General features: G+C 35.4%; 1 protein-coding gene across 1 annotated transcript in view; it reads right to left on the minus strand.

The window, feature by feature from the left end:
- The window catches only part of TTN (titin), a 274373-nt gene that overhangs the window by 100470 nt on the left and 147251 nt on the right, over positions 1-26652 (minus strand). Inside the window, exons 156-190 of the mRNA XM_012650762.1 lie at positions 26563-26646; positions 24649-24732; positions 24258-24341; positions 24089-24172; positions 23873-23956; positions 23651-23734; positions 23434-23517; positions 23223-23300; positions 22770-22853; positions 22204-22299; positions 21861-21938; positions 18273-18386; positions 16881-16955; positions 14532-14612; positions 13566-13640; positions 12846-12932; positions 12338-12400; positions 11989-12078; positions 10284-10331; positions 9334-9735; positions 8897-9175; positions 8371-8646; positions 8094-8233; positions 7659-7785; positions 7301-7564; positions 6743-7009; positions 6340-6603; positions 6112-6251; positions 5838-5964; positions 5456-5722; positions 5084-5350; positions 3966-4232; positions 3737-3876; positions 3167-3293; positions 2240-2382 (exon numbers count right to left, since the gene is read on the minus strand). Coding sequence (XP_012506216.1) covers positions 2240-2382; positions 3167-3293; positions 3737-3876; positions 3966-4232; positions 5084-5350; positions 5456-5722; positions 5838-5964; positions 6112-6251; positions 6340-6603; positions 6743-7009; positions 7301-7564; positions 7659-7785; positions 8094-8233; positions 8371-8646; positions 8897-9175; positions 9334-9735; positions 10284-10331; positions 11989-12078; positions 12338-12400; positions 12846-12932; positions 13566-13640; positions 14532-14612; positions 16881-16955; positions 18273-18386; positions 21861-21938; positions 22204-22299; positions 22770-22853; positions 23223-23300; positions 23434-23517; positions 23651-23734; positions 23873-23956; positions 24089-24172; positions 24258-24341; positions 24649-24732; positions 26563-26646 — 5054 coding nt within the window. The remainder of the gene's footprint in view (positions 1-2239; positions 2383-3166; positions 3294-3736; positions 3877-3965; positions 4233-5083; positions 5351-5455; positions 5723-5837; positions 5965-6111; positions 6252-6339; positions 6604-6742; positions 7010-7300; positions 7565-7658; positions 7786-8093; positions 8234-8370; positions 8647-8896; positions 9176-9333; positions 9736-10283; positions 10332-11988; positions 12079-12337; positions 12401-12845; positions 12933-13565; positions 13641-14531; positions 14613-16880; positions 16956-18272; positions 18387-21860; positions 21939-22203; positions 22300-22769; positions 22854-23222; positions 23301-23433; positions 23518-23650; positions 23735-23872; positions 23957-24088; positions 24173-24257; positions 24342-24648; positions 24733-26562; positions 26647-26652) is intronic.

The raw sequence follows: 26652 nt of genomic DNA on the forward strand, positions 1-26652 counted from the left end.
AAAAAAAAAAAGAAAGAAAGAAAGAAAAGAAAGAAAAACAAAAAAGGCAAACAACTCATTCCTATTTTTTTTCTTCACATTTCCTATTCTTATAACTTGGTTTTGTTTGGTTGGTTGTAATTTTGGAGGCTAAAAATTTGCAAAAAGTGAAGATTAAAGGCCTGAATTAAATTGACAAGAAAAAGTTTGTTCTGATAGACTTAATTTAAATAAAGCCTGTAAAATGTAATAACATGATTTTGTTACTTCAAAGTTTATATTTGAGTTATTTTTGAAAAGAGACATTTAAGTAATGTAGGAGCAAGTTCATAAAAGGCTGAAGTATTTTGGGTGGCTGGAGTAAAGGATTAAAATTCCCATGCCAAGAGAGACACAAGTGGTCCTATAACCTGATCCTTTTTTATACCAGAAAAAAATTTTAGCAACAATAAGAGATTTTTTTTAAGTAAGAGAAATGTGAATAAGATTTCTTAGAAGTCTACATTTTAAATTAAAATAGTACAGTTTTTACATTAGAACTAAGACTGATCTTTTAATAAAAAGCTTTTAATTTGACCAGAAGATACTTAGTAGCTAAAGAATAATATCATTTGTCCCTAAGCAGTATTTCTATATGCAAATCATGAATTTATAGAACTAGAAAGAATTGTGAAAAGTCACCCAATTCTCTGCCTTTATTTATTTATTTTATTATTCTTTTTAGAGATGGGGTCTCCCTCTGTCACCCTGGCTGGAGTACAATGGCATGATCACAGCTCACAGCAGCCTGTAACTCCTGGGCTCAACTGGTCCTCCCACTTCAGCCTCCCACGTAGCTGGGACTACAGGTGTGAGCCACTGTGCCCTGCCAATTCTCTATTTTTAGACATGAAGTTAATTAAACCTCACTTAATAGGGAAAACAAATTTTAAAATAAAGGTAGAGATGCCACCATCACCTAGAAGACCTCATTGTAAGGAAGGTTTTCTGATACACAACTTAATTTTCAAGCTACAATTTGAATGTCCTGCTGGTTTTTCTAGTTGGTAAAAAAAGGAGACCAAAAAGTTCTCCTTATGGTTTGTATAACAGGCAGACCTTAACTATCAAATGACTGTTATTGAAATACCCTGTAATTACTTTGGTAGAATATTAGTTTTTTGGTTGGTTTTAAGGCAGTTGCTTAAAGGCATTGCTTTCTAATACTTTAATCAACTTTATGGTTCTTTGTTAAACTGAATCCCTTTTTAATTATATTCCTTTATGTCTTCAAAGTTTGATTTGTTTTGAGGTCTTGATACTATACTCAATATTATTTCTGAAATATTGGGGGGAAATGGCATAGAAAAAATGTACTGTCCTGTGCCTTATTTCCAACCCATGCTGGACATATTCTATATATTTTATTTAAAGAATTCAAAATCAAGATAATTTAAACACATAACATTGTTTCTGGGGGACAAAATACATAGGTCAATTTAGGCAAATTGTATTTTGGCCTATCTGAATAATCTTTAGATTTTGCTTATGGGTAAAATCTTGGGCATAGAAAATGTTAGTAAAACATGACACTGGGAGCTGGCTATTTACCAAAAATTCTTAAAATATATTCATTCATACATGTGGATAACCACAGTGCCCTTCTTTCTTGTCAGTACCATCAGTTGCACTTTAAATAGTCCACTTGCATTCCAGAATTTGCACAGCTCAAAGCACTTGAAGGTTAAAAATAGCTTTGGAGAAATGCTTGAAGAGCAAATCTGCCCAGGAGTTATCTGAACTACTTGATCTACTGCCTGAAATGGAATTCAATCTTCTCCTCTTAATCCCCTTACATGCAGAACACTAGATAGCAAGAAGAGAATTTGTCTTAAAACTTAGTATGCAGAACACATTGCACGTTAAAACTTGTTGCAGAAAACCTTTTTGATCCTTCCTATCTTCTGGTTAATTAAACAAACTATCAGTGATAATTTATCCTAGCTAAAAAGTGTTTGCCTTTCCTTCAAAAAACTAAAACTTGATCATACTTTAACTTTTTATTTCTATTTCAATAAAAATATCAGGTTAAACTCAACAAAAATTTGAAAAATCTGCTTTACAATTTTAGCAAAAATCAGGTTAGAGGAGGGAGGAAAAAGGGAAAGGTGGAGGAAGGGAAGTTAGAAAGAGCAAAGAATACGGAACATACAAGAGAAAGCGGAAGAACCCGAGAGGAAAAGGACCAGGAAGAGGTAGCAACCATGCGCCTGCTTCTTACCATATCGCTGGGCTCTAGTTTCTTCCCTTTGAGGTACCATTCCACCGGGATATCCTCGTAAGAGAGCTCGCAGTCGAAGGTGGCTGTTTCCCCTGCAGTCACGGTGACATCCTTTAGAGGCCTCAGAAGACCAATGACTCGTGCTTTGCGAGAGGAAAGAAACAGCTTTGCGTTACTCATTTTGTAATTCCAAAAGAATAAATGCAGACTTAGTTATGAATCTCCATGGTCGCTTTCTTCAAGAAGGAAAGAGCCACAAGACTGGCCGCTACTGTAACGCCCATGCGAGTGTGGCTTCGTGGTGTGGAGACGGGGAGAGCTGGTGACCGGAGAGTGGCTATTTGTTAGGGGCCCTTTGATTTGGATGTACAAGGTCAGCAAGAATCTGCACTGCATCTGTCCTTCTGCCAGGCATCAAGTTCCCCTTGCTACATAAGGTATGTGACTTCCAAAATAACTGAGACTCTGATTGGGAGAGGACAGGGGCCCTCAATCTCAGAGCCTGTCCATATCCATCAAACAATTTGCACCTTCCAAAAATGTCAGCCTAATGTTCCCTGCCTCTCTTCTTGAGTCTGAAATGCCCACACAGCGAAGGTTTTCTTTATGGTGCTGCAGTTATACAACAACTTTACTGGTTCTGAGTTAGATTCTTACTATATGTATACTTACTTTCAATGAAAAAAATTATAGACTAGGAAAATATGACTTGCTAAATTTTCTTTTGTTCAAATGGCAGGGTCAATGAAATTTCCAAAACTTTAGAATTTGAACCACTTCTGTATTGGGATGTCAAAGAAGTAAATACAAGAAAGCCAGTTTTTGTACTTTAAATATGTTTTCTAATTAAATAATTCACGTTAATTTTGCTCACATTCATTTTTCTGCAAAACTGTTTAGTTTTCAGCAAAAACATGCCATACTTACGCTTAACTCGGAGGTGGGCACTAGATTTAACATTGGCAGCTTGGAACTCTACCCCACCAGTCTGGTCCAGGCGGCAGTTGTGCAAAACAAGGAAGTGCATTTTGCCTTCTTCCTTAATCTCACAATCCTGTACCAAAAAAGAACAAGAGTTTCATAGGAGATAATTTTTTCTGAGATTTTTTTTCCCTAAGGATAGAATCTCATAATTAAAGGTCTGCTACAAATTAAAGGTTGAAGGAACTTTGTATAACTTTGAGCTCTTTCTTTTGTGAAATAAAGCTTATAGGTACTATCAGGAAAGCAACATTTATTTTAGCTGTATAATTCCGAACAAACTAGCTGCAACACAGACTATCTACAACCTTGCACCCACTCTGCTGGATCAAATAATGCAGGTGTGCCTGTTTGAACCCATTCGTAGACCCTAATGCCTCTCTTTGGCTTACAATCTGACAGAAAACCTGCTATCATGTTTTAAATGTCCTGCATGCACTCTGACTTTCACCTGCCCTTTTCTATAATATTTCACACAGCTACTTTAGGTGTTGACAAGTTCAGAAATAGCCTTACAGGTGTTTGGAGTAGGGCCTCTCCCTTGAGTTTCCAGTTGGCATGGATATCATCTTCAGAGATTTCGGTTTCAAAGCGGGCCGTCTCAGTTTCCATCACCTCCACACTGTGCAGGGGTCGCACCAGTTTAATTTCCCGATCTAGAAAAGCGAAGGGGGCCCGCATGTGCCATTAGCCTCTAGCAGAAATAATTCCAGTGGCTTCAAGAAACTCATGGAAATTTCCTTACCCTCAATGTCAAGTTTTCCTGAGGTTTTATCTGTCCCACAGTCACAGGTGTACTGTCCAATATCTGATTTCAAAGCTTTCTTTAGGATTAGCATGCGCTTCTTGCCGTCTGCCTTAATAACAGCATTTTTGGATGGCTTTATTTCCTGCCCATCCTTAAACCATTTCACTGGTGCATCTGCTTTGCTAATTTCACACTGTAGTATCACTTCGTCTTTCTCTACGGCAGTGTAATCTTGAAGCTTTCCTGTAAAATACGGATCTCCCTCTGCAAGTAAAGTATAAATGAAAAAATTTTATTAACCACCTAGGGAAATGATCATCTCTTGCAAAGTTTAAGAGGCAACTCACAGAATTCTGGGTATATTTTAAAACTGTACCAAGTGTTCAATCATTTAACATGTTTATGTTCAAAAGTTCTCTAAATATTAGAAAGGGAATCCATGCATGGGAGTTATCAAGATCAAATCCATCTATATTGTGTTTTAAAATATTGCATTAACAGTAGTTTAAAAGACACTGTGAAATTTAGCTTCAAATATAATTATGTGGTCTTCCATTATTTGGCTGAATTTCTAATTTTTTAGCAACTCTTTTATGTCTAGTTTACCTTTAAGTTTTCAGATTCACATTATTAGTTTTCTAAATCAGTTAATAGTTTGTCTTTAATAGTGTCTATATATGTTAGATTTCTTACTTAATCTTCTTGATATTGTGGCCAAGAAAAACAATGAGGCTTATTAATGTAAGTTCTGTATTATCTTCTCTAATTAGAAACTCAAAAATATTTCTCTGAAATATTTTGATAAAGTGAAGAGAGAGAAAGTATTTATATATTCCTATTTTAAACATAACAGGGCTCAATAATTGATCAAGAGTTTTAATTTTGATTTTAACTGGCCATTTTATGGGCCTAAGCTAGTATCTTCATTACTTTAACATCCTCATATTTTTAGGTAAAAGCGTCTTAGAAATAAGCCTGATAACATATGTGATAGCTGCTTAAGGATTGGGGCCGCTTTCATGCAAAATGCACTTAGAAGACTATTTTATATATAGATTCTCCACAAATTTCTGCTGAATTTAATACAATAAAATTAAATTTTATAAAGCACCTACCAAGCACAGTGAGTTTAGCTTCTGAACTTAGCCCCATAGCTTCTACTTTAATTTGGGAGGTGTCATCAATAGACAGGTCTTTGAAGGTGATTGAATGAATTTTTCCTTCATCATCCATTGAGACTGACTTGGTGGTGTGTAGGCGCTTGTCATTTTTGAACCATTTAACTCGGATGTTATCGTGGGACAACTCCACCGTAAACACAGCACTTTCCTTCTCTTTGGCAGTTACATCCTTGAGAGGGGTGAGGAATTTAAGCCGGATGCCTATTAAGAAAAAAAAAAGATCTCATTAATTTAGTACTTTATTCTCTATAAAAATAAAAGCAAAAAAATCATTTTAGGGGTGGCCTATTTGATAAAAGTATTTACCTTCGATGATCAATTTGCCACTTGTGTGCTTATCTTCAGCTTCAAATATGTATTTTGCTTCATCTTCAAAAGCGGCTGACTTGATCACCATTGAATGTTTAGTGCCATCCTTTATTAGCTCAATCTTGTCATCACCTGTGATTTCCTGAGTTCCTTTTAGCCAACGGAATGTTTTGGGCTCCCTGGATACTTCACACTCAAACTTAGCCTCATCCTTCTCAAAGACTTTCACGTCACTGAGAGGTGTGATGAAGATAAGAGGCAGTTCTGAAAAAAAACGCCAGTGGAAAAAGTCAGAATATGCTTCTATTCATGACCCCTGATGGATGCAGGGGCTTATCAAGAAGTCTTGCAAAAATGGCGGCTGACAATTGGCGCATACCTTTTACTTTCAGATTGGCTGCAGATTTAGCATTAGCAGCCTGGAAGGAAACCTCTCCTGTCATATCCAGCTGACAATTATAAAGGATCAGAACATGCTTCTTCCCATCTTCAATGATTTCACAGTCCTGTTTGGAGTGAGGGTGAGAAGGAAAGAAAGAACATCATTTATATAAATAGTTATTCCTACAAATCATCAAATGGTTTCATACCTTTCTTCACCCTGAACAGCCAAACACCCCCTCTTCCTGTATGAGCAGCTAATCATGACTTACAGGAGAAGCAGTCAGAGGCTGTCCTTTTAACTTCCACTGGCCATGAACATCTGGTTCAGAAAGCTCAATTTCAAAGCGGGCTGTTTCACCAACAAACAGTTCTACTCCATACAGAGGCTTTTCCACTTTTATTAGTCGAGCTGAAATTATACAAAGTTTTGTTAGTACGACTGAACAAATAAACTGCAGACTCAGATAGGGTAAATTTTGTGTTTTTGAGTAACTCACCCTCAACATTAAGGTTGGCTTTTGTCTTGTCTGTGCCGCAGTCGCACACATACTCCCCTTTATCTTTAAGTTCTGCCTTTTTGATTTTTAAGATGCGGCGCAGGCCATCTGTCTTGATAGAATATTTGGGCGAAGGGACGATCTCTTCACCATCTTTGAACCATTTCACAGGCACATCTTTGCTCACTTCACACTTCAAGATAATCTCATCCTTCTCGACTCCAGTTTTGTCATGTAATTTCACAGTGAAGTAGGGATCGGCCTCTGTAAAAGACGTTCCGCATATATCAGAAGAATGTGAAAACTAAAGTCTATGAAAGAGTAACAGGTTGCAGAATATTTAATTACTATGCACTCCCACCACCCAGAAACCGGTTATCTAGCTATGGCTGGTCACATTTACCTAAGACCTTCAGTTGTGCTGTGGAGCTCAGGTCCTTGACTTGGGCTTTTATCTGAGAGATATCGTCCAGTGTCACTTCTCTCATTTCCAATTTGTGTGTCTTGCCCTCGGAAGAGATGAGGACCGTTCTGCTTGTGTGGAGTTTGGCATCGTTTTTGAACCAGACTACATGCATTTTCTCATGAGAAAGCTCACAAACAAAAGTTGCTGTTTCACCTTCTTTCACTGTTTGATCTTCAAGAGGTGATATGAATTTCAGTCTTACACCTGCAACACAAGCATGGATAATATGCTCAGAAACAAAATTTACCTTTGGAAAGATTCTATTCTAATCTGCCTGAGTAAAAGGGACCCATTTCACATGGCATTTATTTATCTATTGGCCTTTTCAAAAAGAGCTCCATTTAAAAAAAGGGGGTTGTTTTGGTAACCTAAGAAAGTAAATTAGGGAAAGTAAAAACTGATTGTCACAGTTTTTAGAACCTGATGTTCTCTCTTTAAAGTCAAATATTTGTATGCCTACCTATGGGATATCACAGATCTCATCAACTCTCCTACCTGTAACAAATAACCGTGCTGAGGTCTTCTTGCCATCCACCTCAGCCGTATAGACACCTTCATCATCAAATTGAGAATCATTGATAACAAGAATGTGTTTCTTTCCATCGGCGATGATATCAAATTTGTCAGATGACTTGATTATATCAGGTCCTTTAGACCATATAACATTTGCCTCTCGGGTGAGGACACATTCGAATCGAGCCTGTCGCCTTTCTGGAACAGTGACATCCTTCAGGGGCACGGCAAAGTCAAGTTCGATTTCTGAAAAATCAAACATTAAGAGTGAGGTTTTGCAGAATGCAAAGGGGTGTGAAATGAAGTTGAGGCCACTCCAGGAGTTCTAAAAGCCCCGTACCTTTCACTGTCAAAATGGCGGTTGTAATTGCATTAAGGGCCTGGTAGAGGACTTCGCCAGCTTGGTCCAGTTTGACCTTGTGCAAAGTTAAGAAGCGTTTTCCACCTTCTGCTTTGATTTCACAAGTCTGAAAAACAAAGTTTAGTTAGCATTCGAAAGAGATAAAATCCCCTGGAGAAGAAATGTTTCAGATACAGATTTTTATGGACTTTAAAAAATTACTACTAATAAAAGTAAGCAGAACGTCTCCTGTCATAAAATTGTACAAAAACTGTCCAAGTTGTCCACAAATACTGCATCAAATTCCTTCCCTTCTTGGAGACTTTAGAAGCCCAAAGTAACTCCACTATTATTAAAACAAATCTGAATGTCAAAAGTGACTATAGGATATAGTTATTTTACATGACTAACAACTTAAAATGGGAGATTACTTACAGGTGAGGGCCTTAGAAGTTCTCCCTTCAGTTTCCATTGTCCAGGGATGTCTGCCTCTGAGATTTCTGCATCAAAGCTTGCACTTTCTTTCTCATAAATGGTAACATCCTCTATTGGTTTAAGCAGCTCAACTTCACGATCTGTATTCATCAGGGATGAAGTAACATAACGCTTTAAACAATCTAACAATGCTTTGCTTTTGTGTTTTTTGACGTGTTATTTTGTTTTATGCATACACAAAACTTATCTTTCAAAATAAAAGGTAAGATTTTTATACCTCCAAGTGTCAGCTTTGCAGGGTATCTTTTCCCTTCAATTTCCACTGCATATTCACCAATATCTTCTGGCATAGCATTCTTAATTTTGAGGAATAGATGGTTTCCATCTCTTAGTATTTCAGTCTTATCAGTTGGTTCCGAGGGTAGTTCATCATAACCTTTGAACCACCTAATGTTTGGAGTATCTTTAGCTATGTCACAGGCGAAAATAGCTGTCCCCTTGGGTTTCACATGCTGGTCTCGTATAGGTTTCACCAGCCAATCCCTAATGACTTCTGTATGAAAATGAGATCAGAAAAGGGATTATGATCTGAACAAGTAAGAGAAATAACTTCCTTAGTAAATTTCACAAATAGAAAAAATTATGCAAAACTGAACATAATTAATCTGCTATGATATATTGATATTCTTCCTCTTATATAAGGTACAAGACTTCTGCTATTCTGATATTAGAAAACAAAGTCCTTTCTTCCATTTTTTTAGTGTCATAATAAGCAGAACGAAATGTCCCAGCAAAGTACTAACCTACTACTTTTACACAAGATGAGCATTCCAGGTTGTTGGCATTTTCCACAGTAACTGTGTACGTTCCAGCATCGGTGTCGTCTGCATCGTTGATGGTCAGGGCCCGCATCAAGCCAATGACACCGGGCACGATTCGACCAGGTTTCTCCACCACAATCTTGCCATCCTTCCTCCAGACCACGTCGCGCTCTTTGTTTAACTCGCAGCTCAAGTACAATGGCTGTCCTTTGACCACTGTGACTTCCTCTTCCAGTGTTTTCACAAAACGCACAGGAAGTTCTGTGGAGAATTTCAGAATATATTTCAATATGTACAACATTTCCAATGAAATAGAACTTGGAAATAAGAGATTTTGTCTAAAACTGTGGTAAAAGTTGCTACTAAGGTTTATTGTATTAAAGTCTAATATAGACCATGTTCAGATGGCTGGAAGTTACCTTCTACAACAAGTTTAGCTGTGGAGGTCTTTTCTTTGTTTCCCAAACGTAAAACACAGGTGTATTCGCCGGCATCGGAAAGCTGAACATCAATGATATGCAGTTTTCTGTCTTTACCGTCTGCGATGAACCTGTGCTTTGGGCTCTCACGGATATTACTACCATCTTTCATCCAGCTTGTAATTGCAGTGGAGGGAGAGACTAAACATTCAAAGATTGCAGAAGAGCCAACGAACTCTGATTCAGTCAAGACGATGTCTTGGATTTCCTTCACAAACTTCAGTGGCACAGCCTTTAGCTGGTAGGTGAATGGTGCCTCATCAGGAGGTTTCTCCCCACCACTTCCTGGTCTTAACTTTTTCCTTTCGGCTTCTATTGGTGAAGGAGTCTTTTTGGCTACACCTAATTCAAAGTAAAATGAAAAGTTGATGTGGCATCTCCATAGGAGTCAGAAAGTGCAGACTTGGCTGCCTGCTGGATAAAACCAGCCATGAAGCAATTAAAAGACAAGAACAGAAAATTAAAGACCAGGCAATTGAAAGGTCAATTGAATTTATACTGCCTTGTTTCAGACAGGAAAATGAGATGGTATGAGGAATCCGTGAATAATAAATGCTCTTCATTTTCTCAAGTTTTAATCCTATGTATAATATATCCAGATTAATGCCTAATTATTTTATCTGCCATGTTTAAATATCATGCATATGAAAAATGAAGCTAAGAACTTATAGGATTCATGATACTAAAATATAGTTGGTTATACATATAATACCTACTTGCATATTAGAAATATATTATTTGAAATATCAGAAAACATGCTAGTTTTAGCAGATTCAGTTAGAAATAATAAAGATTGTTATACATTTTGAAGTTTTTTTCCCTTTATCATAAAGTTTGGAAATTCACAGAGTGAAAGGTTACAATACAGGTACAAGGAAATTCAATCTCACCTTTGATGGGACCTTTTGGCTTGGCAGCCTCCTCCTTAGGTTTGGCTTCTGAAATAAAAAGAAAACTCAGCATTTAAACCATTTTCACACTTATTTCATGTTTAGCAGAAAATTATACAGGGTGAATCATGCTCTTTTTTTAAATAAATATTAATGCATAGAGAAGTTGGTTTCGTTTATATGACTTTTATGGAGAATACTTTAATATTTCCAAGAAGGCAATCTCTCATGAGATTGATGAGACCAAGCTAAATAGACAATATATTTAGGATTAAAAAATTCTTTCAGCAAATGCCTTTATTCTCTTCCCATTTTTGGAAGGTTCACTGTTGCCCTGTGAGGAAGAGTTTTGCTCTTGCCTAGCTATATAAAATATTTTATGTGTTTACATATGTGTTAGTTATGTGAACCAAAGAAATAAGTTTTTGTCAACTTATTTGAACTTAAGTGAACCAAAGAAGTAAGTTTTGTCAATCAGTGTAGGAAAAAGGGAAATGTCCCGGAAGTTACTAAAAGCCTTTCTTTTTGTGTTTGAGTTGAGCAGACAAACAAATCCAGAGAAAACTAAGGAAAAAAGGGTCTATGTGCCATACATACATGGGTTCCTTTGAAGATTTTCCTTAATTAGACAATGAAATAAGGCAGAAGCAAGAGAGTTTCTACATTTAGAGTTTGAGTCAATTATTAATGTAGGGACAGTATAAACTATAGAACTAGTTCTCCAGCTTCTGCCCCTAGAGGATGTGAGAACAGCTTTATTTTTACACATACTTAATTAGCCCAATGGCAGTTTATCACTATTTTCTGACTAATAAAAGTACCACATTGAAATTATAAAACTTTAAAAGAATAACGTCCAAATCATAAACATCAGTGACAAAGTATAAATATTAACAATTAAGCTACCGTAAAAAGAACATAGTATATTTTTTCATGTCACTAAACACAGTAAAAACCCGAATATTTTGAGATAATTTTAAATAAAAATTTTAAAAGATTAGGCAACTTGCCAGAGGTAAATAGTTAGGATGTGTATTTATCAATGATTTATAATTACAGATCTAATCAATTTTGGTTTTTAAATTATCACTTAGATGAGGAACTACTAAATAGTTCATACACAACTAATAAGTACCTTAAGTTTGGACTTGAGATATCTGTATCATTAAGTTAGTACATTTAAGAAAATTATTATTGATTTAAATCCTTATATACATTTAAAGGCTGAACTATGCAGTCTTATTTTTTCTTTTTTATTTTTATAAAACATACCTAATATAAAATTTACCATTGTACCCATTTTTAGGTGTACAATTCAGTTCCACTAAGTACATTCACAATGTTGTGCAACCATCAACACTATCCATTTCCAGAACTTTTTCATTATCGTAATATACAGTCTTTTTAAAAAATGAGAAATGATTCCTCTAGGGTATGAGGAAATCTGAAGCTCTGGGGGATTCCTGTATGTATGCTGCTGGAGGGCATCTGTCTCTTTAGTTTAATCCCCAAAACACACGAAAGAAACGGTGCACTGCAGGCAAGTATATCAGATAAAGAAAAGGTGGGAACTTACCATAAACACCCATCATTGAAATGATGCCTATGTTACAACATAATTTAGGGCTTGAATTTTAATCAAGTATAAATACTTTTATTAAGCCATCAAAATAAACTAGCAAAAAGAAAACTACAGGATAAATACCTGCTTTCTTTCCAACCACCGGAACTGTTACTGGGGCAGCGATGGGCGTTGGTGCGGGCTCCATGGGAGGTGGTTTGATTATTTTCACTTCTGTAGAGAGATGTCCATTATATTAATGTCTCTATTTATCACTCCCTAAAAGCTTATTTGGTGGCCTGTTTGCCTTTTCTGATATAACTTTGAAATCTTCAAATAACTAGTTTTTCAGAGAACAATATATTAAGCATATAGAGACATTATAAATCATTTGATAAATGCTGACTTTTACTTACTATTTCTTATTAACTACACATTATTTGAATGAATCATGAAGGAATATGCTGTTGACATTGAGGATAAGCTTGCTCACCTGGTTCAGGCTTTGGTTTTGCTTCGGGTGCAGGGAGAGGTATTGCTGGCTTAATTTCAGGCACTAAAAAAATTCACAATAATGAGCAGGTTATTATAGTATTTTTGAAGCTTTTCACAAAATCAAAACCAAAATTAAATAGACTTAACATATCCTGGAAGATATTAGAATTTATATACATGTAGTTATCAAATCAAGTATTTGATCTAAGTTTATTTTTCATTTTAAACAAAATACTTGGAAAATACAGTTAGGCAATTTTATGGGTTTTAATGTTGTTCTTCATCTCATTGCCTGTAAATACATTTTTTCCTAGTAATTTATTTAACAACTAGGTGATTATTAGCCAATTGCACAAGAGAGTGAAATGGTAAAGAAAATTAAGCCATATGTGATGACCAGATTAAGGTGATGTGTTTAAATCTTGATGCCAGTGTAATGATATTTTAAATGATATATATTTGCATTTTTAGAAACAACTAAGAAAGTGCCAATAGTAGGTTTATACCTTTTGTTGGTTCAGGAACTTTCCTTTCTCTTTTCGTAACAGGAGGCACTTCAACCTCTTCAACGGCTTTTGGAGGTGGTTCTGGTACTTTAAGATAATAAGATTATTTTGTAGTGTTAAGATTTGAATATTTAGAAATCAACTCATCTGAAATATCAGATTAAACAATTTATATTTCAAAAGCTTTATTGATTTTATTTAAAATACCTTATAGTCTATCAATTAATTTCTATTTTCTCTCCTTTACTCTGCCTCAGTTTATTTTTCTTTCTTTTATTCTATCCCTTTGCCCCCCATCCCCATTAGCTCTCCCTTTCTGAATCACTTCTATAATAGCTCCCAGTAATTACACCCTTTGAGCATAGGCTAATAATAAAAACCAACCCACTTACAACGCTCCCAGATTTTATGAAACCTTTGCCAACACCCTCCCATGAAGTTATTCTGTAGCCAACTTGATTATTTCAGTTATTTCCACTGGAAGAACTTAAGTGGAAAAGTAATAATAAGAATGAAGTACAGAGAAATACATGAATGGATTTGGGAATTACTACACAAATGTTTAAACAGAAAGCAGACAATGGAAAACATAGACTACATCACGGATGAAATACGAAGCTATGTTTATATTTAGCTTCATTTATGTTTACAAGATAAACCTTTTGTTAAATGTCCATTTTGTTAAAAAATAATTTCACAAGTTGTCACTGAGATTCCTACCTGTAGGTTTTTTAATTTTTTCTACTTTTTTAGGTTCTACTTTAGGTTCTTCTTCTTCAGGTCTCTTTCTTAGAACTTTAAAGACAAAAAGGTTTATATGTAAACCAAGACAAACCAATGAAGATGTTGAATAAGCTTGACAAATACAAATAATGTACAAAGCAATGAGAATGAAAAGCATGCGACCTAGTGCTCTGGAAAATTAGCATTTACACTAAAAATGCTTTTTTGTAAAAAATAAAACTTTAAAAATAATATTCTAATTAAGTCATCTTAATTAAATCTAATCAGAGACAAGTCTGTGGCAGAAATAGCTCCAACACAAAATGAACACTTTGAATAGTAACAAATTCTAATAATAATTTAATGTTATAATTTAATGAGTATGTAAATAAGTAGAAAGTTTACTTAAGCAGAGGTATCTAAAGAAATGTGGCCTAGAAATCAGTAATGCTATGTGAAGACAATGTTAGAACTTGATTCTCCATTTGAATATCTTGCTTCTAATTATTTAATATTTTATTAGTAGGAAAGAAATGTTCAGTTTTTAAAAAATGTATTTATTAGTTGTGGTGATCCTGTGTCACACTTTAAAACTGAATACTGAATTTAAGTTTAAAAAGTTTTGTGTAAAGTATTTAATAGGTTTAGTGTATTTTACTACATAATTTGGTTATAAAAATGGCAGTCATGGTCATTTTTGTTGTTAGTTTAGAATGTTATCAATTTAGTTATGCCTTTTAACGTTGTAAATTTCAAAATACTGTGAATGCTTGCAAAATTTCTGTCTTCGTTTTAAAAAGATTTGAAAATGATAGTCTTCTTAATTTTCCATCAAACTACAAACAAATTTTGATAAATGGGGACTCTAATTCAAAGAAAACCAAGAGACAGAAACATTTTGTAAGCTTTCAAGTCAATTTTTTCACGTTCTTAAAGCTGATAGACAGTTGAAAAATACTATACCGCTTTTTAGAACAACTTCTTCCTTCGGTTGAGGTTTAGGTTCAGGAAGTAATTTGCGAACTTTCTTTTCAACTCCAGGCACTTAAAAGAATATGATTTCAAATTTTGAAGTGAATGCATATAGAAACGGGATTTCAACAAGAAAAATGTCTCTCTTAAACTAGTTAACTCTAGTGGATCAAGTAACAATTATAGTTGCATATAAATATCACAGAATTTTAAAAAAATACACTTTAAGCTATTTCCTCTGCAAACATCGGTATAACCTTGTGATGAAATTCAATTACATTAACTGCAGGCAAATATATTCATCTTAAATGAATGTAGAAGATGTTGTTTTGTACTGACTTTATGAATCTTTCATCAAATTACAGGGTTCTTGACAGCATCTTTGCCCCGACCTGCAATTGTAGATTGCCCAAATCTACATTGGTTCCTCCCGACCATTAAATACATTAAAATGATATTGGCAAGTGTTAGTGCCATCATCAGTCTTCTCCACTGATGGAAGAAGAAACCAAGAGATCTGGTTTGTGACCTTGATGTTGGGGAGGGGCCATATCTCACTTTATGAACAGAAGAGAAAGAACCTTTCTTAAAGTTTCCTTTTTGAAATAATACTAACTTAAAATGATGGAATTATAGAATTTCATAGCTGGTGTTGGAAGCTCATTTTTCATGAATAAGAAAATGTTCTTAAATTTAAACTAAGTGACCCAATGAATTCTAAATTAATTTCCTCTTGTGTCTACAGTGCATACCAAGCATGGTGGATGATTTTATTTTATAGAGCAGCCTCTTTTGCTATTGTAGCTCTCATGGATTTGAATGGGGGAAAAAAAGAAAACATCTGGTGATTATTGAACCATTTTACCTCTTTACTTATGTCAATTAAAATCTAATTTAAAACATTATTTATTTGTGTCATGTAACTATTTGTTCGCTTATATGAAATCTGAATTTGTTAGATATTTCTATAAGATTTCCCATTTGATGCTTTAAATAAGATATTCACATTTCGTTAAACAGTTTTTTATGTAATAAAGATAACCTTGTCTAACTCTTACTTCAAAAATTTAAAACATATAAAAGGCAAATATGTATTTTATTTTAAATAATCATTTTTTTCTAATGTCAAGTAATTTAAGTAAAAATTTTACAGTTAGACATTAATTTTTTTATCCATGATAAATTATGCTGGTCTTCACTATTTTAGAGTTATCAATGTTCTTAATGTATAACTATTTTTACTGATTGAATTCAGAGAGAAGACTATGCATCTAATTGATGTAAGTGGAGATGGCATAATATATATTTCCTTTACTTATATAACGGACATAGTGAAAATATATCTGCATTTGTTTTTCCATATTATTATTTTATTTTTAAGATCTTATTGATGTTTGAGACTCAGGTGCAGAACACACCATTATAGCTGTCATTTTTAAAGTCATTAAATGTCATTACATGCCATTTTAATGTTTACCAGTTAATCTCCATGATAACCTTATTTTACAATCTCTACTTTATGAATCAGGAAATGTACATTCATATTGATGATTTTTTCCAGAATTTCAGAATGATCAAGAATGATTCAATTTCTGGGTCTGGATGTGTTGATTACTTAAACAGAACATTGCTACCCAGTAAAATTACTAGAAAAATTAATAAGTTTACTTTTGATAAATGTTTTTTAGACTTTTATGATTCATTTCTTTTTCTTTAGGGTCTAATTTTATATTGGGAAAATACTGTTTAAAGAAAAATAAATTTTGAAAAATGACCTGCATCGATAATGAAATTTTTCAAAATTGTGAGTTCTGTACCTCTGAGAGAATGTCTTGGAGTCAGTGAGAAGAGAATGACAGGAAAGTCATATGGAAATCCCTATGAATCATTTTAATAACATAGAAGGAGGATATGACTTCTTTTAGTGCTAAATTGCTGATGTTCAGGTGAAATACCAAAACTTTCTACTACTAGCTCTCAGCATTTTAACCTAAGACGTCTTCTGATATCAATTACAGCTAACCAGTAAAATCTGATATTTTTAAGTTTAGGAAAATGCAAAAAGACATATGTGGATGAGACAAAGGTAAGTACTATCTATCCATATAGTGTATGAAATTGATGGGAGACAAAAGCAACACTTATGAGCCAGGACCATAAAAGCCACAAAAATACAAGAAATGAATGAGACTACTCTGATCATTAAAAGAGAGAGAAAGAGAAAAAGAGAGAGAGAGAGAGAGAGAGAGAGAGAGAGAGAAACATTCTAGGGAGGCAGAAAAAGCAAGGAGGCAATGAAGGGATACCACATAGGAATGTATTTTCCAGCCTGTGAAATACCTTTCAGAGGTGTGGGCTCCACTTTTTCTGGAACCTCAGGTTTTGGTTTTTCAGGGACTTTCTTCCTTGTAACAGCTTTAAAGAATATGATCTTACTTTTATTATTTGTATATTTAATGTGAAGCAAATGATTAATTTTCTACTCTAAGAATCAAAACCAAGCTTTGCTTATAACCCGAGAGTATTAATAACAGCCAAGAACAGCCTCCAAGGAACATCCAAGAAACATTCAAACCATGAAAACAGATTGGTTTTGCTCCAAAGTTGAGTAGCAAATTAAAGACTGGCTGAGAAGACAATTTTTGTTCTTCACATGAGGAAGAAAATGTCCTTTGAGTATACATTTTACATTAAGAAAAATGGACACACACTTAGTCAACAGATGGGTGGCTTTTTAAAAGGTGCCCCCTTTTCTATATCTGACTTAAAATGCTGGAAGGTGCCCCTACTTGCCAGAGGGGCAAGAATCACCAGAAGCAATGTCTTACTCTGGAAGATTCTGGCTTTGTAGATGCGTAGCTAAGGATGGGAAAAATGCTTATGTAAGAATACATCTAGATTATTTTAGATTAGGGAATCTCATGACGTCACAAATAAGACAAATTTTTATTAAAACAAAAAGAATAATATGTGTCTGTCAGTTTATTACAGCATTTGAAGACATTGATATTTTTTAAATTAAGTAATATTGTGTCGATTCAAAGAAAAATCAAAACAAGAAGAATGAAGGGAAGTTTAATAATGGGAAGAGATGCTGGATACAAAGTGCGTTAATAACCACTCTTTCCAGCTACCCTGAAAACCACCACAGAATGCAATTGGGTTTTTATTAAGTTGCAAAAAACAAAATAAAAAAGAAAGTGAGAGAACAGTGACAGGTCATTCATGTGTGCTCCTTTCATGATATGTGAGCACATATCAGCTATTGGACCCCATAAATATATTACTTATATTTAAAAGCACATGCAATTCTTTAAGAACAAAATTTTGACTTCTGTATAAATTGTTACTGCAATATTAAAAATATCCTGCAAAGATTTCTTAAACATTCCACGTGCATAAGACCTCAAAGATAAGCGTAGCAATCAAGCTTTGAAATCAGAAAACTCTCCCACTCCACATAAGAAAGTTAGTTGGACAGCTCCTACATCTAGATGTCCAGGATGACATTAGCAGTTCACTTTCTGACATTTGGGGCAGCAGGCACGGCTTGACAAGGCAACCCAGGGACCCTGGGGCAGCAGAAAACACACGTCTCTATGCACTCTCACAGCACAATCATATCTGAAAGTACACACTTCCAAGAGTCACATGTCTCGTTCAAGCATCATTTCAGATAGTTGGATAGAGTTTGAAGCAGATTAATAAGACTTTGGAAGTGGCATTTTATACCTTTAAGTTGGAACACTTTCTCCTTCAAGTCTTCCTTGGGTGGAGCAGGAGGAGGAGGTGGGGGTCTTGGTTTGAGTTTTGGTTTCTCAATAACTTTCTTTTCAGGTTCAGGTTCTTGAAAGAGTATTTCAAAAGTATTAGTATATGTATATGTTGGCATGTGGATATATAACATATTTGGTAGAAATTTAAATATATTTACATATACCCATATATGAAGTAAAAAGTTTGCTTTTTTAGACATATAAGTTTCTAACATAAAACATAAAACGGTATCCAACATAAAACATAAAAATATCAACACTGTGCACAGATGATGAGAAATATAGCAAAGGCACCAATAAGAACAACAAACGAAGCACCCAGACAAGCCACATTTGACATGAGGTAGACAGTACAAATGACATGGAAAAATAAGAATGTGGTGCACACTTAAAACAAAGAAGACCTTACATACAGATGCAAAGAGACCTACTACACACGTGGAACAACATAAACAACACGCATTTCAAGATAAAGAAGGTGATGATGAAGATTTAAGTCCAATTAATCCAATACCTCGTACTGGTATTTCTTCAGGCTGTGGTGCAGGTTCAGGTTCAGGTTCTTCAGGCTCAATATACTTTTCAATTTCACGTTCTTTAAAGAATGTTGACAAAGGATATAAGATTGTAATGTAAAGTTCTTCATAAAGACACATACAAGTTTCACATAGATGCAAAGATTACAGTTGCCAAAAGAAAAATATACAATTCATGCAAATTCACTTGCATAGGAAAAGAGGTAAGATTCCCATTTTCTTATACTTGAACTTTCTATTAATAACTGGAAACTATTCAATGTATATTGATGGCAAATGAGATGACTTCTAAAATTTGATATTGAGTTATCATTTCAGGATCCAATTCGATTATCCCAGTTTTGCTTCAGTTAACTGTACCTTTTAGAGCTTATAATTACCAATAAGAATAATCAAATTAAAGATTCTAATTCAAAAGACTATAACTATTTGAAAAATAAAGTGGTCAAATGTGTCAGAATGCTTTTGTATATAATTTCAAGAAGGAATGTCACCCTAAAAATACTTTTGTATTTCTAATAGGAGTTTTCAAGAGATTAAAAAGATTTATATATATGTATATGTATACCTTCAACAGGGGGAGTCTCTTTTCTACCAATGGTTATGGATGCTTTCTCTTCATATATTATTTCCTCAGGAGTCTCTTCAACTTTAAAAAACATAGTATTTTATTTTAGACTGTAGTCAGAATAGAATACTGCAGCTGCTAAGTTATGTATCGACTTAGTTACATTCTATGACATATTCTTCAGATGACCCCAAAATAGCAATAACTTGAATACGTGAGACAGACAAATACATAAGACCTATGTACAATCAAAGCAAGATGATGGAGACAACTGTCATCTTTCCAAGATTTATAGAGCAGCATGTACCTTGGGCAGGTGGAGCCGCTGGCTCTTCAGGGATAGGCACGGACACTTTCTTTTCTGGGACGATTTTCTTGGGCACTTCAGGCACTTTAAAGATATGATTTGGTTTACTATTAAGAATTTATAAGATGTGCAAGATTCTGCAAAGAGCACACAAAGATTATAGGGGAAAGATCTTCATCTACCAAGACTTCATGGGGAAAATGGCTTCTGAGGCATGGCACTCTTTTGGACATCCTAATTTTGTGAATGAATCTTCTCAGCCTTCTTCATATGCTTCTTATCCTTTATATATCCTTAAATGAAGGTGTTCTCCACTGGTCTAACTTTGACACTTAAAAAAAATTGCTCTGCATTTTCTGAGTAATCATTTCAGCACGCTCAACTCTTATTTCCATGTGGATGACTTCAAGATCTACAACTCTAGGCCAGATCTCTTTCCTAAGCTCCTAATGCACATTCCTAATGTCCACACTTGAAAAATGAAAATATATATTCACTATCTTCTTCTAGTATCAGTTCAGAGACCCAATGAACCATTCTCTTGGCTATCTAGATTCAACTCTTACAATTATCTTGGGCTCCTCACTTTCCCTATTGGCTTCTACAATATTCAGAGGCCAACTCAATCTCCATCTCTCTCAAATACAACCCCCTTCCCATTTCTACCACCACTGATCTTTCCAACTCTTAAAGACCTTCATAATTGCAATGGCTCTTTACTATTTACACTATCTTCCAAAGGCTTGAGTTGCTGCCAATTTATCTTTCTAAAGCCCAAATCCTATAAATATGTATACCTACTTCAACACCTTTGAAGCTTCCTGTTGCCTACAGAATAAAGTTTAAGCCTTATACTGGCATCCAAAGTACTCCAAAATATGACCCCCGTCTTTCTATCCAGCATTATCTTTCAAGATACTCCACAATCAGTCCATACTCAAATTATGTAAATTTATTTGACAGTCCTTCTATTTTCTAGACCCTTCTACCTCTGTGCCTTTCAATATGCTCTTCCCTTTGCCTGCAATACCATTTCCTCAATTTCTACATGTGAAAATCCAACAAAATTTAAATTATCTTTTTCCACATAGCTTTCCATATTGCCTCTGCCTGAAATTAATTTTTTCTGGCTCTGTGTTTCTGTGCTTTGTACTCTGTAAGTGCTATCACCTCCTTTCTGTGTTAGAGTTGTGTTATCTTTCTATCCTCTCACCAGAGTTAAGCTGTCTGAAGACAGGATCAGGTCTTAATTTTTCTAATACAGCGTCTTATTAATGGTAAACGTTCAACAAAATTTGCTGAATTAGGCTGTCCTACACATTGAGTGGGAAAAGGTCTTCTTTTACCACATGTAACCATGTAATACATGATGGCACAACTGAACCTCATTCATTTTTTTCCCTCCTACTTATCTGACACATTTTCTCTCTTTGTCTTCATTATTTTCCCCTTCTTTCTGTGAAATGTAGTTTTGAATAAACTCATAGTATGTTTTGCTCTAAGAACTCTTGCTAAAATGCTTACATAGCAGTCAGAGAAATATGTATTTGTTCTTCATGGTAGGTACCTTTTTCTGGCAGGACTTCTGGTTTTTTGGTAACAGGCACAGGTTCCTTCTTTACTGGAACAAGTTTCTTGGGCACCTCAGGCACTTCGAAGATATTAGTTTTATTTTAAAAAGAGTATTTAAAAAGATTTAAAAATGTTAAGATAAAAAATCCATAATTAATGAAGCAGCATTAAAATTAGTGGAACAAAATAAGGACATTTTTTGTCCCTAATTACACAAAAAGAGGACAACTTAAGATATTAAAGTACTTTTTTTCTTATGATGTCAGTGATGATGTAAATACATTTACCTGGTGGTGTTTCTGGCTTCTTAACAGTTGGGACCTTCTTCACTGGGACAACTTTCTTTGGCATCTCAGCTACTTTAAAGATATTAGTAACATTTAACAATATAAAATCGTAAGATGTAACATATACACATTAATTTTATAAGTTTATTCAACACCACAACATATAGATAACAGTTGACAAATACATAATACAGCACAACACACAATAAAGAAATAGTATAAAGTTTTGGACAGCACACAAAAATTAAGTAAATATTTATTTTAACATAAGTACCTTTAGGTGGTGGAGCTTCTGGTTTTTTGATGACAGGAACTTTCTTCTCAGGGACGATCTTCTTGGGCTCTTCAGGCACTTGAATGATAGGAATTTCTTTTAGAGTGAGATGATTACAATGAAAAATTTAATACTAATGAATGAATAAAAAAATCACATGTATTTCTTGGTATGCACATTGTAGCACCCAAGTTTTATGTTTGCAAGTAACTTTTGTTCTGGTCAATGAAGTCAAATTTCAAGCAAGGAAATAGGAGATTGACATTTTACCTTAAAGAAGGTATATACTAGACACAAAAATGAAATCTTTGTATTTTCCCATGTAGTGGGTCCTGCTTTGTACCTTCTGGAGGTGGAGATGGGGCTTTTGGTTCCTCCTCTTCTGCAACAGGAATTGGCTCTTCCTCTTCAGGAGCAATTTCCTCAGGTTCTTCATATACTTTAAAGATATTAGTTAATTTTATTTCTATGTGTGGAACAATATTACAAAATTCACAAAACACCAAACACAATGAATAGTAATCTTGATTTCTTCCTTTGTTGCAATTAATGTAGTCTCTTATTTTTGTGAAGATGCAATCTGCCTCATTTGCACTGACTTCTGTGTCTACTGATTTGAGCCCTTTTAGTGTTTAATGTCATTTATACTCATTAGTGCTCCCGTCTTACTTGTTGTGTACATTAGAGAAGTTTTTTTTTTTTTAATACAGCTTACGATGACCTGTGTAGATACTGCTGACTGATAACTCAAAATAGATTTGAGATCGGAGCTAATTTAGAATGATGAAGTAAGACAAATAATCAAAGGATAGAAAATGACCAAGAGATAATGAGTTAGGAAAGAAGAAGAACAAAGCTTAAATTAGAAATAGTCACAAGTGGCAAGCTCACTCATGGTCTCACATGTACCTTCTGGGGGAGGAGACTCCACTTTCTCAGGTACAGGAACAGCTGGTTTCTCTTCCAAGACAGGTTTCTCTGGCACCTCTGGCACTTTAAAGGTATTAGTTAGTTTTTTACTTATGGGTAGTTGAGAAGTGCATGAACTTTATACCATATCTACTTCATGTTTTGTTCAAATAACACAGGGACAGATCCAAGAACAAAATTCATAATAAGGTCACACAGTGGGGAAGAAAATGTGGCCTATTAACAAAACCGTGTTAGTAAACTCTCCCAATGATTATAATAAATATAAAAAAAGTCAACGATGTTATCAAAAATCATTTCAACTCTAAAAATCCAGAATAACAGTTTGTAGTTATGAATATAAGAGAACTGGCTAACAAAGGGTTTGATAATAGGTGACTTTTGAGATCAAGACAGAAGGTTTTTCTGCAGAATCTCATTAGTGGCATGTACCTTTAGGTGGCGGGATTTCCGGTTTTTTGGGAACGGCTACTTTCTTTTCTGGAACAACTTCTTTTGGAGCTTCAGGCACTTTAAAGATATTAGTATTTTAACATGATGAACAATCACCAGTAAACATTCATCATATTTACATAGAACAAAACACTTTTAGGAGTTGCAGGCAGCATCCACCGCCCTCAAACAGTGCATAGCTAACACATACCTTTAGCAGGTGGGACTTCTGGTTTTTTGGGAACCACACGAGGCACCTTCTTTTCAGGAACGACTTCCTTGGGCGCCTCGGGCACTTTAAAAGATATTAGTAGTTTTTAAACTCACAGTTTCAATGACAAATGAAAATCGTAAAGTAGAACAGCAGAATATAACATTTTTAGACATTTAAAGACATTTTTCTGTGGGAAGTTAGTGGCAATGAATACCTTTCACTGGTGGTGGTTCAGGTTTTTTGGCAACAACAGCAGGTGCTTTCTTTTCCGGGACAGGTTTCTTAGGTGGCACAGTCACTAAAGGTATTAGAATTTATGTTTGAGAAGCAGTGAAGAGAGCAAGAAAACAAGACAAAAATTCAGAAGGCCCAGAATTGTTGGGGCAAGGAGGGGAAAGAGTGGCTGCTGCAACCTGGCAGCCGGCCTGCCAAGTACCTTTTGGAGGCTCAACAGGCTCTGGCTCTTCCGCAACTTCCGCTGGAGGCTCTTCCAGAGCAATTTCCTCAGGCTCCTCGTACACTTTAAAGACATGAGCTCATTTTAATGCTAGAAATGACTAAAGTACATGAAATATTTTGCAAAATGTTTTTTACAATACTAAGGAGAGAATTTGTTTTTTAAAAAATACTGATTTGAAGAGTGTCATATTACCTTCAGGGGGAGGACTTTCCGGTTTGGGGGGAATAACTTCAGGCACCTTCTTTTCTGGGACAGCCACCTTTGGCACCTCGGGTACTTTAAAGATATTAGTGTTTTCATAAGATTAGACAAAGTAAAGACAAACAAACAGCATCACACACAGCAACATGAGAGTGACTACCTTTTACAGGTGGGACTTCTGGCTTTTTAGGAGGAGCCGCTGGTACCTTCTTTTCAGGGATAACTTCTCTGGGAGCCTCTGGCACTTAAAAGATATTAGTGAAGTTACATTTAGGAGTTAGGAAGACCACTAGGACAAAAAATCTTCAAGAGCAGAAGAGTTAGATCTTCTGAAGAGCCTAAAGTCAGTGACAAGTACCTGTAACAGGTGGGACTTCAGGCTTTTTAGGAGGAGCCACTGACACCTTTTCAGGGACAACTTCTTCGGGAGCCTCAGGCACTTAAAAGATATTAGTGAAATTACATTTAGGAGTTAGGAAGACCACTAGGACAAAATATGTTCAAGAGCAGAAGAGGTAGATCTTCTGAAGACTAAAGTCAGTGACAAGTACCTGTAACAGGTGGGACTTCAGGCTTTTTAGGACGAGCCATGGGCACTTTCTTTTCAGGGACAACTTCTTTGGGAGCCTCAGGCACTTAAAAGATATTAGTGAAATTACCTTAAGGAGTTAGGAAGACCACTAGGACAAAATACTTTCAAGAGCAGAAGAGTTAGATCTTCTGAAACCTAAGGTCAGTGACAAGTACCTGTTACAGGTGGGGCTTCTGGCTTTTTAGGAGCCACTGCTACTTTCTTTTCAGGGGCAACTTCTTTGGGAGCCTCAGGCACTTAAAAGATATTAGTGAAATTATATTTAGGAATGATGAAGACCATTAGAATAAAATATACTCAACAGCAGAAGAGTTAGATCTTCTGAAACCTAAGGTCAGTGACAAGTACCTGTAACAGGTGGGACTTCTGGCTTTTTAGGAGCCACTGCTACTTTCTTTTCAGGGATAACTTCTTCAAGAGCCTCTGGCACTTAAAAGATATTAGTGAAATTACCTTTAGTGTTAGGAAGACCACTAGGACAAAATATCTTTAAGGGCAGAAGAGTTAGATCTGAAATCTAAGGTCAGTGACAAATACCTGTAACAGGTGGGGCTTCTGGCTTTGTAGGGGGCACCAGTGTTCTTTTCTTTTCAGGGACAATTTCTTGAGGAACTTCAGGCACTTGAAAGATATTAGTAGTTTTTCACATAGGTTAATAAGTGGACTAAAAATGTTTCTAAGGGCAGAAGAGATATTTCTTCTGCAGAATAAGGACGGGGTGAAAAATACCTGTGACAAATGGGGCTTCTGGCTTTTTGGGCAAGACCTTGGGAACTTTCTTTTCTAAGATAACTTGGGGAACTCCAGGCACTTGAAAGATATTAGTAGTTTTACACTTAGGTTAATGAAGAGAAATGGGCTAAAATCGTTTTCTAGTAGCAGAAGAGATGTTTCTTCTGCGGAACAAAGTAAAGGCTAACATATACCCGAGACACTGGGGCCTCCTGGTTTTTTGGGCAGGGCTGTGAGAATTTTCTTTTCTGCAACTTCTTGTGGAACTTCAGGCACTTGAAAGATATTAGTAGTTTTACACTTAGGTTAATGAAGAGCGATGCACTAAAACCGTTTTCAAGAATGGAAGAGATATTTCTTCTGCAGAATAAGGTTGAACTGAGCTGACATGTACCTGTAACTGGGGGGGCTTCTGGTTTTTTGGGTGGTGTCTTGAGAATTTTCTTTTCTGGAACAACTTCTTGAGCAGCTTCAGGCACTTGAAAGATATTAGTATTTTTAGAATTTATGAATAGTGAAGGCATCTATTACAATGGCTGTAGGGAATACAAGAAAACATTTTTTCGTGACAGAGGAGTGGGAATAATACCTTTTGTAGGTGGGGCTTCTGGTTTTTTGGGCACTGCCACAGACACTTTCTTTTCAGGTACAACTTCTTTAGGAGCTTCAGGGACTTTGAAGAAATTAGTATCTTTTAGTTAGAAACTATAAAGGGGGAATATCGACAACACATTTACCCAAGCAAATATAATTTGTGAGACTGGCAGACCCTTCTAGACACTCTTTCCCCAGCCCCCCTGAAGCAGGTGACAGACAACACATAAGGATAAATACCTTTAGGAGGTGGAGCTTCTGGCCTTTTCGGAGGAGCCACTGGTACTTTCTTTTCAGGGACGGCTTCCTTCGGCTTTGGCGGTGGCGGCACCTCAGGCACTTCAAAGATATTTGTAATTTGTGTTTAGAAAAGGTGAAAATAATTGATGTCTATAGCATATAAGCATATAACAAGATAGTGTGGATAACTACTGCCATTTTTTTCTTTAGAATTATATCACCATTTATGTACTAGGATTTTTAGATATACTTTTCTAGTTAACATAACAGTTATTTTTCTCCCTAGTTTGTATAGCTTTGGCATTACCTTCAGGGGGAGGACTTTCCGGTTTGGGGGGAATAACTTCAGGCACCTTCTTTTCTGGGACAGCCACCTTTGGCACCTCGGGTACTTTAA

Source organism: Propithecus coquereli, unplaced genomic scaffold (assembly GCF_000956105.1).
Source record: "Propithecus coquereli isolate 6110/MARCELLA unplaced genomic scaffold, Pcoq_1.0 Scaffold34, whole genome shotgun sequence".
In the NCBI taxonomy this organism is placed as follows: Eukaryota; Metazoa; Chordata; class Mammalia; order Primates; family Indriidae; genus Propithecus; species Propithecus coquereli.